General features: G+C 40.1%; 3 protein-coding genes across 3 annotated transcripts; 2 read left to right on the forward strand and 1 right to left on the reverse strand.

The window, feature by feature from the left end:
* Positions 1-91: 91 nt before the first annotated feature.
* Positions 92-5,056, forward strand: LOC121695201 (glutathione S-transferase A-like). The gene is made up of 6 exons (XM_042075798.1): positions 92-392; positions 893-958; positions 1,500-1,605; positions 3,516-3,634; positions 4,169-4,257; positions 4,697-5,056. The coding sequence occupies exons 1-6, from the start codon at positions 282-284 to the stop codon at positions 4,824-4,826; spliced, it is 621 nt and encodes a 206-aa protein (XP_041931732.1). The 5' UTR covers positions 92-281; the 3' UTR covers positions 4,827-5,056.
* A 1,591-nt stretch (positions 5,057-6,647) lies between these two features.
* Positions 6,648-13,318, reverse strand: LOC121695200 (glutathione S-transferase theta-3-like). The gene is made up of 5 exons (XM_042075797.1): positions 13,143-13,318; positions 12,620-12,707; positions 11,568-11,718; positions 10,304-10,480; positions 6,648-7,117 (listed from the first exon to the last, which is right to left on the reverse strand). The coding sequence occupies exons 1-5, from the start codon at positions 13,252-13,254 to the stop codon at positions 6,920-6,922; spliced, it is 726 nt and encodes a 241-aa protein (XP_041931731.1). The 5' UTR covers positions 13,255-13,318; the 3' UTR covers positions 6,648-6,919.
* Positions 13,319-15,964: 2,646 nt separating this feature from the next.
* Positions 15,965-19,668, forward strand: LOC121695185 (glutathione S-transferase A-like). Its single transcript, XM_042075766.1, has 6 exons — positions 15,965-16,225; positions 16,398-16,463; positions 17,691-17,796; positions 18,017-18,135; positions 18,922-19,004; positions 19,196-19,668. Exons 1-6 carry the CDS (start codon positions 16,058-16,060, stop codon positions 19,326-19,328), a joined length of 675 nt encoding a protein of 224 aa, XP_041931700.1. The 5' UTR covers positions 15,965-16,057; the 3' UTR covers positions 19,329-19,668.
* The last annotated feature ends 175 nt before the right edge of the window (positions 19,669-19,843 follow it).

Below are 19,843 nucleotides of genomic sequence, written 5' to 3' on the forward strand. Positions count from 1 at the left end.
AAACTCAAAGGGGTTGTCCGCTAATATGAATGACACTGTGTGTGGGCGAGAGGGTTGCACACAGTGTTTACAGTAAGACAGCTACACGTGGGCGTGTCTTGTCTATACAACTACGGTAGTTAAATAGGCTACGCTTACTGAAAGGATACCAAGTTGCTCAGTTTTACAGCTTCAGTGCTTTACAGTTCAGTGTGAGGAGAATTTTAACGACTAAATACGAGATCATGGCCAACAGCATGACACTTTTGTGGGGATCTGGCTCCGTCCCGTGCTAGCGAGTCATGATCGCCCTGGAGGAGAAACTACTGCAAGGCTACAATCAGAAGTTGCTGTCCTTTGCGAAAGGAGAACACAGATCCAAAGAGGCACTAGACATCAACCCGAGGGGCCAGGTTAGTTATAGTACGTTTTATTACCCTTCTTGGTCGCATGAGCGTCACAGAACTCACGCGCGTTTTTACCGGTGTTTAAAAAGTGCAAAGTCATCGCTGACTCGGCATCAGCTTCTTCCTCCAATAAAGCAATCACTCTGTTGAACGCTCAGAAATAGGCCCACCCTTACACTGAACAAAGTCAATTCAACACTGTTCTGATCATCTACTTCAAGCTTACAATTACAGTATTGTTATTAATATAATTACACTACTCTATCCCACACATTGTTTTTTTGCACATGTACATACTGTAATTATACTTCATAGCCATATTCTACTGCTCTTCATTCTATTCATACTGTTCTGTATTTATTCCTTTATGTTTTGTTTTATTATTCTTATATGTTAAGTGAGTGTTGTACTTTGAGAGCAAATATTAACTGGAGTCAAATGTATTGTTTGTTTACACAAACCTGGCCAATAAAGCTGATTCTGATCCTGATCCTTTTCCATAATAGCTACCTGCCTTTAAGCATGGAGATAACATCCTGAATGAATCCTATGCTGCCGTCATGTACATTGAGGTAGGCTATCTGCCGTAGGGCCTGTTATCCTAACTATACTAAAAGTATCAACAAATGAGTGCAATAATTGCATTCTGAATAGCCTATTTAGCATGTTTGTGAAAATGGAAAGGAAAAGTAGGCTACCCTGCCATCAAGTTTCTGACTGACATTAAATACTATGTATGATAATCTAAAGCAGAGCATACTATACATCCTGACTGCTATTTGTGTTATGCTGATTAATTCATTCATTGTAAACCAATACTGCATAGCCTACTCTATCTGATCCTATATTGAAACTGCGTTGCTGTTTTTTTTTTTTTTTTTTTTAAATCAAAAATGTACTAATATGTCTGGATGACTTTGCAAAAACAGGTCATGGTTATACATCACAGGAAATGGCTCTACATCGCTGCAACAAAGTGGGGCTTCTCCGACACGCACTGTTGGCTTTGAATGCCTGAGTGCTATGTCATCATGTGTGCTTAAACGGACCATACCTTCCCTCAACTGCACTCTATTGTTAGTCTGCATTACTATGACTACATTAATCTTTCAGAGCCAGTTCAGGTCCCAGGGTACTCCACTGATCCCTGAAGGCCAAACCCAACAGGCTCTCATGTACCAGCGCATGTTTGAGGGACAGATACTACACCAGAAACTCAGTATGTATAGAATATTATGATCTATTTATACATTGTATTATGACCGCCGCGCAGCGAAGCGGCTGTCATATAGGTTTAGTCAGATTTTTTTTTTTTTTTTTTTCTTTTTCGCATGTCCAAATTTCCGTCAAGGATTCCCGGGACACTGAAAGACCGGGGTAGACGAAACTTGGTGGGCATGTAACCCCATATGGATAGCATGGAACCATCGTTTTTCGTTTTGATCTGTAGGCCCCCCGCTGGACTGCACCCCCGAAAGGAGGGTAGGGCAGACACAGTTTTCTGTGAATATCTCGAGAACCGTAGGGTTTAGGAGGACCATTTTTTTTTGTATGTTGATCTCAAAGGGCCATGTCAACCCATTCCATAACCACTCATTTCATGTATAGCGCCACCTAGTTAAACACAAAAAAGTAAAAATGAGGTGTTGTAATCGCAGGTATCTGTGACCTAACATAGTCAAAACTGCACAAAATTGGAAGTGTAGGATCATTATGACACCCTCTGAATGCACACCAAGTTTCGTGGAATTCCGTTCATGGGGGGAATTAATTTATGTTACTATACACCAACTGGCCTGTAGGTGGCCGGAGACAGTTTTCTGTGAATATCTTGAGAACCGTAGGGCCTAGATGGTCCACCTTTTTTTTGTATGTTGGTCTTAAGGGGGCATGTCAACCCATTCCATTACCACTTATTTCATGTATAGCGCCACCTAGTTAAAAATTAAAAAGCAAAAAATTAGGTGTTTTCATCACAATATCTCTGGCTGACATGGTCAAAACTCCACGAAATTGAAAGTGTAGGATCATTATGACACCCTCCGAATGCATGCCAAGTTTTGTGAACTTTCGTTCATGGGGGGCCCTACAATAAAATAATTTATGTGTACATTTAGTGACCGTACACCAACAAGGATTCCCGGGACACTGAAAGACCGGGGTACACGAAACTTGGTGGGCAATAACCCCACATGGATAGCATGGAACCATCGTTTTTCGTTTTGATCTGTAGCCCCCCGCTGTACTGGACCCCCTGAAAGGAGGGTAGGGCAGACACAGTTTTCTGTGAATATCTTGAGAACCGTAGGGCCTAGGATGACCAATTTTTTCCGTATGTTTGCCTCCAGGGGTCATGTTAACCCATTCCATGTGCACACATGTGCATAAACAGATACACACGCACACACATACATTCACAGTAATCATTCGTATGACACATACTCACACAGTAGACATACAGTATGTACGCATGCATGCACATGCACAAACACACATACGCAGGCAAACACACAAGCACGCACACACACACACACACACACACACACACACACACACACCCACAGACATAAACATAAACGTGTACACGCACACATGCACACAATTCAAGAATTTCTCAGAATTATGAACAGGCAAGATGGGGGTGGGGTTGTATAAAATGAATTTTACATGTGAAATCTATGAACTAATCATGTTTTGGTACTTGTTGTCTAGCAGATACCAGTGAGAATTGAGTGTGGATAATGCAATTTAGTGAGAAAGTTAGAATCATATAGGCCTTTTAGCGTGATTTATTTTTGTGGAAAAAATGTGCTGGACTGGGCGGCGGTCATATTTTGTACCGCTCTGCGGTACATCTAGTTTTAAGAACAAATCACACCTAGGCCCTAATTTGAACAATGCGGCTGTCATACACTATGTGTATTTAACTACTTTTGCCGTATTTCTATAAATAAAATTGCATGTGAATGTAGTGTAGAATTTTAGAATACCATCCGAATCTTGAACAGCTCAAATTTTAGCTTTGTCACGTCAGCACAGGCAATATCTCCCCACCACTAGAACTCAAAAGAGTTCTAGAAAAAAAATGGATGATGTGTCTGCCAATCTCATGGATGATGTGTGTGCCAGGTGACATTGTATACTATAACCTCCGCGTCCCAGAGGAGGAGAGGCATGACTCAACAATGAAGAGAAACATGGAGACTCTAGCTGCTGAACTCAAGATGTGGGAGGCATACATGGAGAAGGTGCTTTAATAGTTCACACACACACACACACACACACATACACGTCTATTCATTATCATCTATAGCTACTGAGTGTATAAGGCTGTTTATATATGTATGTGATACAGTATACATACTTGACCTTATTTAATGAACTGGTGAATACCACCTTTATGAATTAACTTCACATGGAAAGCTACAGGACTGAGGGGCTTATGTTGTATTCTGAAGGGACTTTTAAACTATTTTAATATATTTATCACTAAATAAATAAATGTCTTCAGTTACACTTTTTATCAACACCATAACCATGCAAACCCTCAGTAATGTGAGTGAAGAGCAGCACAGTGTAGTCAGTTTACGGTTAGTGTGCATCTCCGTGTAAACTGAAACAGGAAAAATATATGCGTTTTTTTACTATTACTCAGCCTTGAATTTAATTGAATTCTATTCTATTTTATTGATATATCACCATAACGTAACACCTTTAGAGGACCCAGCTTGTACATGACCCTTTGAATTGCACATAACCTAATCAGGCCTTGTGTTTCACAGATGGGGCCTGATTCATATCTTGCAGGGAAGGCATTCTCATTGGCTGATGTCCTTGTATTTCCTGTAGTTGCTTATGCTGTACGCTATGGGTAAGCCAAAGATCTGCATAATCTCAAAGCCTATTTTGGGCCATTATAATATCCCTTTAAAGGTGAAAGGTATGATGGATCTGTTTGACTGAACCCTTGATTTGTCTGGCTATGATAATTATGCGCCTGATCTCAGGCTTGGGGCTCACAACACTAAGCAGGTTTCTAAACTATTACCAGTACATTTATAATTATTGGCAAGAGATTTTTATGTAGGGATTGGACTCCTTGCTGTAGAATTATAAACTATTGCAAAACCTTTGACCTTTGATTTTTAACTGTCAGATTTACAGCTGTGGGCGACAGGTCATGAGTATTACACATACCCAGCACAAGACAGTTGTGTGAGTTTCAGTTGTTGCTAAAGGTGGAGGAAGAGGAAACACAACTGACTGACTCAGCAACTGTTTGTTTGTTATTTTTATGCTCCTTCATGCAGAATGTCCCAGGAGCGATATCCTAGACTGGGGGCGTACTACAACATGTTGAAGGACAGGCCCAGCGTCAAAGCCACCTGGCCGCCGCACTGGCTGGAAGGCCCTGGGTCAGACACCATCAAAGCCCTCTGAGATGCCTCCAGCTTCCTGCTCAGCTGCTCTCCTACAATCTTTACCTGGTGCTGTCTACTGCTACAACTTCCATACGTTGTTAGCATGGTTTACACTAAACTCTTTTTGAATGGTGTTTTCAATGGGTGTATATGTTTTTTTACGTTATCCTCTAGTTACCTAAGGTGACATTGTGTAATACTGTTACAGCATTACAGTAGTTAAACAAAATAAAGCAAATTTGTTACACAGTTGTGGCTGATCTTTTCCAGTATGTGTGAGATGACTTGAAATGAATATTTAGTATAAATACTGCTGTGTCTATAGAAGGCTTGTACAGTAAGTAAAGGATAGACAAGCCAGATTGTAGAACAAGAATCATCATCAGGTGGAACTCAGTGAAGTCAAATTCACCATGCACAAGTTATGTGTGAGGGATGCATAAGTCATTTGGTGATTTGGACATAAGCAACAAGTTTGTTTTTAACCAGTTAACACTTGACAACTGTTGAACTTAATCTGGATTTAGGCTGAAGACAGGAGGGCTATGTCACAGCTGATACTAGAGGAGGGCTATGTCACAGCTGATATTAGAGGGCTATGTCACAGCTGATACCAGAGGAGGGCTATGTCACACAGCTGATACTAGAGGGCTATGTCACAGCTGATACTAAAGGAGGGCTATGCCACAGCTGATATTAGAGGGCTATGTCACAGCTGATATTAGAGGAGGGCTATGTCACAGCTGACACTAGAGGAGGGCTATGTCACAGCTGATATTAGAGGGCTATGTAACAGCTGATATTAGAGGAGGGCTATGTCACAGCTGATACTAGAGGAGGGCTATGTCACAGCTGATACTAGAGGAGGGCTATGTCACAGCTGATATTAGAGGGCTATGTCACAGCCGATATTAGAGGAGGGCTATGTCACAGCTGATACTAGAGGAGGGCTATGTCACAGCTGATACTAGAGGAGGGCTATGTCACAGCTGATATTAGAGGGCTATGTCACAGCCGATATTAGAGGAGGGCTATGTCACAGCTGATACTAGAGGAGGGCTATGTCACAGCTGATACTAGAGGGCTATGTCACAGCTGATATTAGAGGAGGGCTATGTCACAGCTGATACTAGAGGAGGGCTATGTCACAGCTGATATTAGAGGAGGGCTATGTCACAGCTGAAAAATAGTCCTCAGCCCAGTTTAAGTTAAACTGTAGATTTGAAAATGTTCTTCTTCCCAATGTATTTTCTGGGTTCTGGGAGAAACAGGTGAGATTTCAATAAGAGCTGATTTATTTATTGTGAGACAAAAAAAATAGCTTTTCCTTTCAGGTACCCATGTATATCATTAATAAAAACATATGTGCCCTGAAATTATAGAACAATTACAGTATAATTGTTTAATGCCATATACTGTAATGCTACACTTCTCCAAATGGTGGAGGAACTCCTTCACATACTGTAACTCATGAAGCAATAAACATTAAGGGAAGTGTGAGGTACAACAAGTAATTGTGGTCCTAAAGGCAACAGGGAGAGGCTGTTTGTTTTTTCTCGCTAAGCCCAGATTTAAATCATGGTGTCAGTATCCATCCAAGTCCAAGGAAGGAAGCCATCTGGATCTGATTACATTCCAGCTGGCCACCAGAAAAGAATAAGGGTCAAACAAAATGTTCCCTGGGTGATTATGTGCTGCTAACAATACTCAATGTAACAATACTCTGTAAACAATACATTGAAATGTGAAACATGGGTTAAAATGCTACAGACAGCAACTGTGGAGGTAAACAAATAGACCTTATGACAACAGCTACTCATGCAAAACTCATAATCAAAGCTGGTTTAATAGTGTTTATTGTGAGTAGGCACATTTAAGAACATTCTTATCAAAAAGCAGGTCATTAGTCGTGATGAATAACTAAAATGAAACATTTTTCTCCTCATCCATTAAGTAAAAAAATTAAAGTGAAAAAAATAATAGTTTGATCATGTATTAATCCAAAATAAGTGAAAGACACAACACTAATATCCAACACAAACATAACAAAATAGGTGCTCCATTTAATTAGAAATTATTCTGAATATTCCTTTGTTGTACTCTATGCTGGTTTCAGAAAAACATCTTTTGAATCCTGGGCTTGAACCCCTGAAGCTTGCTGCTGTCTAATGTCTTGACCACCTCCATGGCGCCCATGACACCCTTGTGAGCTTCGTCGAACAGCTCAGGTCCGATCTTCTGACGCACCCGATCCTTCCAGGCACTGAGTTTGGGCCTTCCCTCAAACACATCCACGCCGGCAGCCAAGGGCTGTGCACACACACACACACACACACACACACGCACACACACACAGCATTAGAGAGGCAGCACACTAGGGACCAGACTGCACATACTCAGTTCACGTTCCAGGGTTCCTACACATTTTCCATTTCAAAATTCCATACTTTTTCTATACTCAAATTTCCAAACTTCTCGGTAGATTTTTCTGACCATATTCTAGATATTGTCAATGGAGCGTTCTACTAGCATTGTGAAGAGCTGTATAATAATGTTTATTATTTTTTTGTTAAATATTATTATATTTATTTTGTTATAAATTATTTGTTTGCAATAACAGTTTTTCAGATAATGCAGTATCCATGTCTTGGTAACTTACAAAATCAAAAAAGTCTACCAGTGTTTTAGCTGAAAAAAGCAGAGCTACGCAAACATACCAGTGCACAATGGTATAGGGCACGTGCATAGAACAGGGGTTCTCGATTTGGTTTTGTTACCAGGGTCCCCTTGTGGGAGAGATTTTTTTCTGAGGACCCCCATTCAATTGTATCTTGATGATGTGGACTGATAGTTAAGCTACACAACAGTAGGAATGGTTCATGATGACCTGAGTGAAGTGATTAGTACTGTAGATGCAATAGTCTGGAAACATAAATATTTCTCCATATTTCTCCCATGTTTCTTTTTTCCATACTTATCTAGACCTGGAAATTATTCAAATCAAATTCCATACTTTTCCAGGTTTTCCATACTGCGTAGGAACCCTGACGTTCACATACACAACCAGCTGCTTTGTGAATAAAACCTTGCTTTAGTTCTACACAGGCGCTAAATGTGTCTTCACTTGATGTCAAACCACACAATTCAGACCCAGAGTTATGAATGAAGCCGGTCCTGCAAGCTTGTGGTATAACTGTATTCATTATACGGCTCTTCACAATGATAGTAGAATGCTCCATTAACTTGAACTTGAACGTTCTACTTAAGCAATAAGCCCCGAGAGGCCGTAGGTTACACTGATTCTACAACAGCTAAGGGACGTGCCTAACAACGACCCTTAGCTGTTGTAGAATCAATGTAACCTACGGACTCCAGTGCCTTATTGCTTTTCTAAAACTGTTATAAATACCTGGCCAAGTTTCATAAAGTAAAGGCACAGCAACTAGAAATATAACGACTTATTCCTAGATAATCATTCTTCCGCCAAGGACCAGAACTATCAGTTTTAGAAAGTCAAATATGCACCATGTAATGACCTCTGAAACATATACTGTAATGACCTCTGTCAATGGCACAGGTTTTTTGTGCTTCTGATTCACATCTTTCATATCACTCTGCAAGTAGTAATAGTTGCATCTGAAAGAGCCCTTAGAGAGCCACTGCACACAGGACCAGACTAAAGCCCCTAAGAGGCCCCTCGGGCCCAATTAGTTAGACATGCTGGTGTCCAGCCAAACAAGGACAAAGGCTGATTTCATGCATATCTTGCTTGTGGACTAACATTGCCTTATAACTACTTTTAGTATCTTTGGGCCCTATTTTCCGACCTGGCGGAAAGCGATTAATTATCCCAGCACAATGTTTATTCTTATTTTGCATGTCTCTTTTTTTGAGCAACGCGCCAAGGGGTGTGGCAATTTATCGACCTAAGGAGGGGTCTAGTGCGTTGTCTGAAAATCGCTATCGTACACTAGCTAAATTGCATTACACCACTGACCAAGAGAAACCTGGTCAGAAGTTTTTAAGAGCGCATTATCACACATTTTCCATGACCACTAACACAAATTTACAGCTTATACAGTATAAAGTCATTCATAGATCTCACATCACTCAAAGTAAAATGTTTAAAATGGGCTTAACCACCACAGATATTTGTTCACAATGCACTTTAGGTAGCACAGACGACTATCTGCACGCCATGCGGCTCTGTCAACCTGTCCACTCTTTTTGGGTCACAATCACGGAGGCACTATCTAACATCCTGGACTCCAGAATCCCATCATCTCCCCAACACTCTGTCTTCTTAATGACATTTCTGAAATCCACATTACGCAACACTTCAAAAAACCACTGTCGCTAAGAAAGTAGTCCTCCAAAACTGGAAATCAAAGAAATCATGCCATATCAATCACTGGAAAAACTTAATCACAGAATATATTACAATAGAAAAACATCATGCACATAGAGAGAAGCAAATGTCAGCCTTTGAAAACACCTGGTCTCCCTTTCTATCATTTTTAAATTCAACCAAACCATAACCCCAAGCTCTCCCCCCTTTTCTTTGCCCCCTTCTCTGTCTTTATCTATCTGTTTATTTGTTTGATTGAATTGATTGGTTGATTGTTTGATTAATTAATCAATTGATTGATTAAACTTAATTTATTTATTTTATTTAACCTTATTTCCTCCTTTCCCCCCTACATTCACCACTTTACATATAGACACACACTAGCAACACCCAAACATAGCATGTTACCAAAGCCCTTTACCATGACCACTCACAGACTGCACTAGTATTTTATTGACTGTCTATGCACAATTTAAACCAAATTTTGCTGCTCTTATTTTTTTCATTATTATATGTGCCCTCTTATTTACTTACTTTTTTGTTTACTTGAATGTTATGTTTGTCTGTGGACTTAAATTGGTAAAATATGTCTTGTCTTCACCGTGGGATAGAGAGAAACGTAATTTCGATCTCTTTGTATGTCTGGAACATGTGAAGAAATTGACAATAAAGCTGACTTTGACTTTGACTTTGAGACCTTTCCAATTAATTACAAAGAACTGAGTCCCATACTGTCAGCTCTGTCATCGTTCTGTCCCACTGTCTGTCTGCGTGTCTGTCTGCGTGTCTGTCTGTCTGTCTGTATGTTTGTCTGTCTATCTGTCTGTCTATCTGTCTGTCTCACTTGTCTACGTTACCTTATTGCGTTTCATGTGTTTTATGTTTCAATTCATGTGGTGCTATATGATACGGATTCCGGGGTCATATACATAAATGGTTGAGGTAGGACAATTGTATTTGCATAACATTTACATAATGTCCGGAGGAAATACTAGGGGGGGGGGGGGGGGGAGTAGTAGAACAACCGGCTAAATTCGGACTTCCATATGACCGGTTATGTCGTTCAGATATACGGCCCCACCGTTTAACATCGGCAGAACCTCCGGTCTTACACGTATGTCTGAAAGCGCTTTGTGAATGGCACTGACCTGGAAGATTTCCACAATTGCCACCAGATCCGCCAGGGAGATCTGGTCTCCAGCAATGAACGGCTTGTCCTGCAGGAACTTCTCCTCGATCATCTTAAGGGAGCCATTGAGGTCCTCTACGGCGTCATCCCTCTTGTCCTGAGGAATCTCCTTCCCCATGATCTTTGGGACCATAACCTGACGGGAACACAGTGCCCACACAAGTCATGCTATGGTTTGAAGTCTAAAGGTGCTGATTTGCTAGACTGTGTGAGCAAAGATGTTAGGAATTATTTGCAAAAACAGATCAGCTCAATTTTAACCAATATTCATAAAGTATTTTCTTAATTGTGTATTTCATATAATATCAATCAAACTGAAGTTGGCTGCTTTGATTGGATTTATTTTCACTTAAACCAACAGCAGTTTGATTGATGTTACCTGGAATAACCAATAAAAATGCTTTTGAATATTTGTAAAAATGGAGACGACTGTTTTTTTTTCTCCACAGGGCGAGTTGACCAAACACAGTCCTTGCAGTCTGCGTCACCTCAACCGGAAGTTACAATTTTACATGGCCACACAGAGTGCTCTGCAGGGCTACAACGTCAATTTGACACAGAAACATAAATTAGGCTTTAGGTGCCATCATATCGAGGTCCCCTCCTTCATCCCCACCATCACCAGGTCCCTGTTCATCGTCCAGAGGGTAGGCTCCATCCCTGCCAGCTAACATTAGGCAGGATCCGCTGGGTCAAGCCACTCCAAGACCTGAGCCAATACGGGGCCTATGCCAAAGACTTTATTCTCTTAACTGTTAATCTTGAACCTCACAAAACTATATAAATTAAACATTTGAATCTTATTCCAACTCCCTGAGTCTTTATGGGAGAATTGATATTTTTGCACAGGCAATCCTTCGGCCTTAGTAAAAGACATTGTCAAATTTTGCCATATCTGAACTGCTCTATTGAGTTTCACACTGACAAAACAAAATAGAGATAGCATAGATGCATTTGTCTCATTTATACTCTATGGCTATAGAGGTAATGTAAACAAATTAACTTCAATTGTGCTGTAGGTTTATTGTTTTTTTTTAGAAAAGTATTTATCATTTAAGATGTATGAATAACTTAGTTGCATTTCTTCATGGCATAGTTCACAGAAATACTTTTTATGAAGTGAAACCTCTGATGAAACTTCTGTATTCAGCACTTCAGTGGTGGCATAAACTAAGCTAAAGCCAGTGAATAAGGTCCACCATGTACCGATTATCAATACTTACCGTAATCCAGAACATTTTGGAGCCATGCATCCGTATTCCCCCGTGCTGCCAAGCCAAGTACTCGTTCACCCGCGCCCGTTTTTGCAAATCAGCCGGATACCAGTGGTCTGGAGTTTTGAATTTCTCAACCATATACATCATCATGGCAATGCTACAGGAATAATGAACAAGGAAGAACAAGAACAAGATGTCAGCTCTAATTCTAAGAACATTATGACAGTTACTCATTTTGTAAAACAAATGACAGCAAAGTGGCACATAGCAATGGCAGCTGCAAAAGTATCATTACAACCCCCACATGATATGATACTTGTACTGACATTCCAATGGAAAGAACATGATGCCAAGGTCAATGTTACACAATTCAACAATGAACTGCTGTGACCTGACTTCTGAACTCTTAGCACCTGCCACACTGCCACGCAGCCTCGCTCTACATCATTTCCGACAATTAGGCTCGAGGTCTCAATCTGTATATTACTACAGTGATTTATGACAGCAATGACGCTTTCAAAATACAAAAAGAGTTAAAGAGAATATGCATAAGTATAGCCTATGTTTGAATATATGTTTCTAGGCTTACCTTAAAGATGTCATTGTAAATTAATGTTAAGAATCGTTTGGCATGGTTAAATTTTTTGTAGGCCTAGATTTTGTAGGGGTTTTTTTGGCAATTGATAGACAATTTGGACATAATTAGACCTTTGGATCCAATTTAGACAGTGGCCTCATATGTCAAAGCCATATACTGTACATCATTTATTTTCTGTTCCATGCCATATGTACTTCCACCATCCATGCAATAAGTAAGAACACACCCTTCATATAACAGCAGCAGCTGCTACACAGGAACAATGCAGTTATGTCACATAGCCCACCAAAAGTCTACAACCTTCATACAGCAATTTATAGCATTAATTGTGTATGCATAATGATTACATCTGCATGATATACATGTCCTTATACCCCAAGTTATATCAGAACTAGGGTGCATGGAAGAGTATAGCATAGCTAGTATAACTATAACTGTATAATCTTTAAAACAACTGTACCTTTCAGACAAACAAAATTCTCCATCTCGCATTGCAGGTACTTTCCTCATCATATTGATCTTTCCAAATTCCTCTCCATGCTGATCTCCTGCAACGTTTGGGAATGGTTAAAGTAGCTGACACCCATGTCACACGCACTTAAAAAGAACAATCAGACCAATGTGGCTTTTGCTCTCGAAAACTTAAAATATCCTGTTCTGAACCTTTTGAAATATCCACTTTTTTTCTCGGTTTCCATTATGAATGGAAAAACGTAAAAATAGACGACACGGGGGCAACGGGAAGTTTCAGGCTTGTCTAGGTCCAGAGGTACAAAGGCACAACACAAACTCTGACTGGACATTCAACAAGAGGGTGCCGCTTGTACTTGCGACTGCAAAATCCACTGCAAAATAGGCTAGGCTACGTTATGCGCATAATAATAGGCTAAGCCTACGTTTGATAAGTTATGCGCAAGACATGACAAGTTAGTCTATGGACAGTAAAGATACACCAAGATCATTGAGTTATAAAGAATATTTACCCAGCATAAGCGAAGTCTGCTTGAAATCAAACGGTATATTGTTTTTCTTGGCAAATATATACACCGACCGACATGGCTGCGAGAAAAGATCCAAATAGAGTTCTAGAGGCATTTTCACCGGCTGCAGTTCAACAACTTGTGACCTCGGAAACAGTGAACGGTGACTGGCCGACTTCAAAAAACAACTCTTTAAAGGCCAGACGTTTGTAAGGTCCACCCACAAACTCACAAGATAAGGTCCACCCACAAACACATTAAGGCGCATAAAGTTGAAACAGGTACAAGTTCACACACCTTAACTACACACAACAGGTATGGCGGCCGTGACTCTGCATGTGTAGCCTACATGACATGGCTACATTTACACCCTATGTAGCTGCATTGTCTGCTGTGTTGGGAAAGTTCACTTTCTACGTGAACTAGTTCAAAGTTCAGTTCACAAATTTTAAAATGAACTAGTTCACTTCATAGTTCATAATTAAAAATGTTGAACTATAGTTCACACTTTCCAAAAATAAACTAGTTCATAGTTCTTTTTTTTCTCCATATGTTGCTGTGAGCTATTATTTTTCAAAATTATTGCCACAGGCCATAGGATATAGAATGCAGTAATTTGGGTTGAGGATCTGTCTTGAAAGTCTTTTGATTTGTTATTGGCTTGCACATACCTTGAAAGGTTTGCCAGGTGCTTCAGTTCAATGTGCCGTTTCAGGTTTGCTGTGGATGTGACTGAAGTGCGGGCAAAGTTTGCACAGAAATGTACGATTTTTCCCATCCTCACTGACCTTGTCATAAAACTTGTTTAAATGATCATACGACGCCTCCTTGCTGCTTTGTCGTCTACATCAGCCTTTCTCAAACTTCTTTGACCTGAGGCCCAGTCAAGGCATACTTTGGGGTCATAGAGCCCACCTACATGAACCCACCCATCATAATGATATCACAATAATTATTATTTTTATACTATATTGCTATACATGCACTTCAAAACAGTCAGTGTTTAAAGTGCTAAGATTGTTCACAAAAGTTTGTGACAACATGCACATCAGAGTACAGCTTTACTAATGTAAAATATAATTAGGCCTACAATAGTTTCATTGTTTTTGCATTGTTGCATGATGCTTGCATGAGAAATACTTCTCAAAACAACAGCAATTATATGGGTGCCGTTGTTTTGGGATGTTTCCCTCATGCAAGCATCATACACTGATGGAATATTTATATGCTATTTAATTACATTCCATTTGAATGGCTGAATGTAAGGATTCTGGATACACAATACCAGCTTTTGTGAATGGTAAATGGCGGATCAGATGCGTAAATCACTGATCTGGAGACTAAGATCTTTAACTAAGACTAATTAATAGCTTTTGGCTGACTTTAATACTTAATGCTACAGTGTTTTATATAGTCTGTGCTCTGTTTTTTTATGGAAGTTGCTTAAATCCACGTTGTTCTATTAAAGGAACCTAAGAAATGTATTTCAATTGATCATAAAATGGCCCTGATATGTCACTAGACATTAAGAAATCATGTTATTTTCAAATACTTATATCACTGACAACAGTAGTCTGGTCAAGATATTGTCATTTAAAAAGTGAAGTTGCAGCTCTCAACTGATGTTGATGTTGTGTTTTTTCATGTCATGTTGTGTTTTGGCCTGATGCGCCACCCTCTATCTATCTACTAATCACAACATCAGTAGTGTTTCGGCATCTGGATTGGCAACCTCGAGTCGGGGGGGGATAATTTCACGCAGACCAGCATTGTCCACGTTGCGGACCGCGGCCTATAGTTTGACAAATGGTGACCTGCATGCTGCCATATTAAGGCCTTTTTACGGTGTGTTTTAGCCGGGATTTCGCGTGGGTCTCTATAAATCTGGCACCCTATTGAACGAAGTTAAACTGAAAGAGCGTGCCGTTCACAGACACTAGAATGAACGAGTTCACAGTAACGTTCATCAGGCAGTAATGCAGTAGGCCTACGTTCAGTTCACGTTCGCTCAAAATATGAACGAGTTGAACTTTCGTTCAGGCACAACACCGATTGTCTGTATTGTCAAAATCCATCGCAGAGCAAATTCATGCCCTTAACATTTTTTACATTCCTATATAGAATAGGATATAATATAGAATATAGAATATAAGAACGCAGACTCTTATGTGTCAGACTTGACAGACAGTTTTATTAACGTGCACAAACATCCAACATGCACGATATGCCACCTCATGATCCACACACATACAGGAATAGGCCTACAACAAGACATTCCTCGATAGATACATGTTAGCAATCGCCACAGTTGACACATAGTAACACACATTTGTAAACAGAACACTTTATAATACAATTTTAGTTCCGAACGCACTGCACCCTGGGAACATTAATTCATTGAAGAACACTGTTTTTAGGCTATTGACAAGTTTCAATCTTAACTAGTCCAAGATGAAACTATTCTACTCTGGGCTACTTAGTTGTTAATTATGTTAAGATTCTCGTTTTTTTGTTGTTTAAAGTTTCAAGGGTTGCCCTTGCCCTGACTGCCTGAAACGATCAGCCTGCAGGATAATGACAAACATCTCGACTCCAGGTCAGAAAATTTGCCATGTCATGCCATGTCATGCCATGTCATGGGAAGATCTGCCCAGTCATTATCAAGGCATTAAAACAAATGCATGTAAGTGAACAAACGCGTTTACCGATACGTCCCCTTTAAGCACTGTCCCCTCTATCCTGTTTGGCAACGATTTTGGTATTCTTTCAGTCCATAAAAGTGGGCGTGGTATGTAGAAGAGACGACATAAAATCACGACGTTATAGGCAGGAAGGCAGGCTACCGAGTAACCAGGCTACCCCAACCATAAAACACTCATTAATTTAGGCAACTGTCTACGAAGTGAGTCTGTGAGAATATGGCCAAGGACATGTTTCTTCTCTGGGGATCCGGCTCTCCTCCATGCTGGAGAGTCATGATTGCTTTGGAAGAGAAAAACCTGCAAGGCTACCAACACAAGTTGTTGTCTTTTGAGAAAGGAGAACACAAATCAAAGGAGGTCCTCGACATCAACCCAAGGGGACAGGTACATGCTCGTTGCGCACGATGTTTTTACAATGCACCAGTGTCGCATGCATTACCAGCCTACTATGACAACAATATTTTATTTATCTACACTGGATTGTAAGAGAACTTTACGCCAGACACTTTCGATTTCAAATCCTTTCAGCTGATGTAGCGTCTGCTTCTCTTTACAGCTGCCAGCGTTTCGGCATGGGACCAACGTAGTAAATGAGTCTTTTGCAGCCTGCATGTACTTGGAGGTAAAATACATATTAACTTTATAAAATATATATTAACTTAATATTCTCCTTATTGCATAAGTGCAGGTATTGCGTTGCCAGGAACACAAAACTAGTAAACATGAAATGAACACAACAGGAGGGTTAAATTACCTATATAGATTCTAGAGTAAACAACAATGGGACAATTAAGCAATAGTCATGACGAAATTAAATTAATAAAGTAACATTAAGTAGAAAAATATAGCCACAAGCGGCAATGGCGGGCCCAAGCACCTGCGGTCCACAACCGATGACATTTCAGAATCCAACAATGCATTCACATGTGCATCCGTCAAATGCACGTATCTGATGTGTGAGCTATTTGTTTTTGCGAGTTTTATACATTGGAAACACTCACTCACTTCCTGTCGGATGTGATGTTTTACACCGATGGTAATCACTAGGTGACGCTATGTGGGATACAATGATGTGCTTCCAAATAACCAATTTATTACATACATTTTTTGATATGCAGTGCAACAATTGCACTGCACTGAATGCACCCTCTCCCCCCCCCCCCCCTTATATTTGCTATGCCAAATATGCATTTTGGGCATGTGTTTATACGGCAGGGTATGCAAATTCATCATATCGCTATTTCAGCACATTCCAACATATCAAACAATTTTTTTAGTAAATCAACATCATCTTCACATCATGTATACCAACTTTGACATGAATTGCATAAATTGAAAGTGCTCCAAATCCTAATTACCTCACTTCCTGTTGGGTGTGGCTAATGCAGTGTACTATGAAAGTTGTTCATTTTGAGGTGTTACACACACCTACCAAATTTGGTGTGTGTAGCTGAAAATATATGCCACCCAAGAGATCAGTCAACTAAGGGGATGCTAGTGAGTCCCGGGGCCACGCTCTTGTACCTAACTGCTTTGTGTGAGATCTGATATGTGTGTCAAATTTCAAGACTTTTCGCCTATGTTAACCACCTCAAACAAGGAAAAAGCTCTGAGACAAATCATAAATTGGAATAAGCATAATAATAATAATAATAATAATAATAATACTAATAATATGTTTTTTTTATATAGCGCCTTTCTCAAGGTCACTTTACAAAGTCAACACAAACAGAGCAAGACAACACAAAAACAAACTGTCAAACCATTCGGGTGCTCGGGCCCTAATTAGAGGACAAATGTTTCCATATGAACGTGCTCTGTGTGACTGTGTGTCTGTGTGTGAATGCAGAACCAGTTCAAGTCCCAGGGAAACTCTCTGATCCCCAGTGACCCAGCAGAACAAGCTCTTGTGTACCAACGCTCGTTTGAAGCACTTAACCTGCATCAGAAGATGGGTGAGCACTAGTGAAATATTTGTGCGCTTCAATAATGTATCCTTCCGTTTTAGTGAGAGTGTGAGTTCCCAGACAGTGACTAAATATGAACAGGTCTGTGATGGTGATACATTGGCAATGAAAAACTGTAATGATGATAATTTCGATAATGATGATTGTGATGAGAGTGACTCTCGATATACTGAAGATGATGATGACTGTGCTTCTCTGTCATGTATAGTGGACCTTATTACATACACTCGACGTACACCTGAAGAAGAGAGACACGAGGAAGCTGTGAAACGGAACAAGGAGGGAGCGACGGCCGAGTTGCAGATATGGGAGAGCCACCTGCAGAAGGTAACTCCTCACTGCTGACATCAATCTTGTTCTCTTTGTGCTGAAAGGCTCATAAGGCGTCGACGATTTCTATCAGCTCATTCGTCTAAAGTTTGCCCGCTGCAGCAGAAGGTATCATGAGCGCAACCATCTAGGCAACAGCTGGATTACAAGCTTGCATTGCTAAAGCAGGTGTGCATGTTGCAAGAACAGTAAAACACGCTCTGCACCCACCCAGTGCTAGAGCTGTTAGGCTACAATGATATAAAGTTTTAGATTTAGTCATTTACTTTCACAATACTGGCTGACTCGCAGAATCAAGTTTCCTTAAAATGGCAATATCCCAACAATGTGCCTGACCACACCTAGCATTGCAAACCCTATCTTCTAATCTTTAACCCTTAAGGGTGATGGAAATGTTGGAAAATAAACGTTCTAAAGAATATCTGGGTTTATTGAAATCAACCAGAGCCCTAAGGCTCTGAAATCAACATAGTATTTTAGAACCTTGAATTGTTGTGGATTGGAATCTTGTGTTAGAATGTTCAAAAACCAACACCTTACCCAGAGCCATATAAAGGTTTACCTTTATATGGCTCTGACCTTACCTAACAATATCTGAAAGCCCTCAACCGGAGAAGTGCTGTGTAATTATACACACACACCCATTCCCCCCTTCAGTGTAAACTGGACCATAGGTGCTTTGTGTTTGCACAGCTACAGTGCCAAAATTACACAAACACTGTGTTAGGATGTATCCTTAAATCTTCTGATCTTCTCATTCTGCTTTTTCCCTGTTCAATGTAGACTGGGCCATACCTGGCCGGGAAAAACTTCTCGATGGCAGATGTTGTGTTTTTTCCAACCTTGGCACTTGGATTCCGTCTGGGGTGAGTATTATGCTGTAAATAACAATACCGTTATATCACAGTAAAACATGTCAATAATATAATGCAACTGTGGGTGAATAAATTGGTCTGTGATGCAAAGCAAACATTTAGATGTACAGTATGAGATGACACCATTGCCGTATGGTTCACCATCTGGGAACAACAACTGAATTTTATCTTTTTGCACACAGGTTGAGCCAGAAAAAGTATCCCAAACTTGGTGGTTACCATGATCTCCTGAAGAATCGCCCCAGCATCAAGGCCTCCTGGCCCACGCACTGGCTTCAAAACCCCCCGACAATGGACCCACTGAAGGACCTGTGAGAGAATGGGTTTTCCTCTAAGTTCTCCCCTGTAAACCAAGCAGGCTTGCTATTCCGGACCAAGATGCTCATTAGACAAAGTCTACTGATACAGTAATATGCTTGCACCTGGAGTATGTTGTTTCTCATGGCAACACTTCTTTTGATATTAAAAAAATAATACTAATGAAAAATAAATAAAGCTTTGCTGAATACTAAATTAATTTATATGCACTATTACATATATTTTTTCTACTTGTGCAGTACATACATTGAACATGTATGACCTTGGTACCACTTGAGGTTGATTTTACTTACAATGTCACGAGTGCTTTAATACAAATAAAGTATGCTGCAACTTATCTTTGATTTTGTGAATTAACATGATGCATGCACAAAACACTTCAAACAAAATATTAGACAAGGCATGGCCAACATAATCAATCATCCTTTAAGAATAGGAGCGATAGTGTGGCGTCTTAAAACACTGGTTGCACAAAAATGTGACGAGCATAAAGCTGCACTTCACTTTGGAGA

Source organism: Alosa sapidissima, chromosome 21, assembly GCF_018492685.1.
Source record: "Alosa sapidissima isolate fAloSap1 chromosome 21, fAloSap1.pri, whole genome shotgun sequence".
Lineage (NCBI taxonomy): Eukaryota > Metazoa > Chordata > Actinopteri > Clupeiformes > Clupeidae > Alosa > Alosa sapidissima.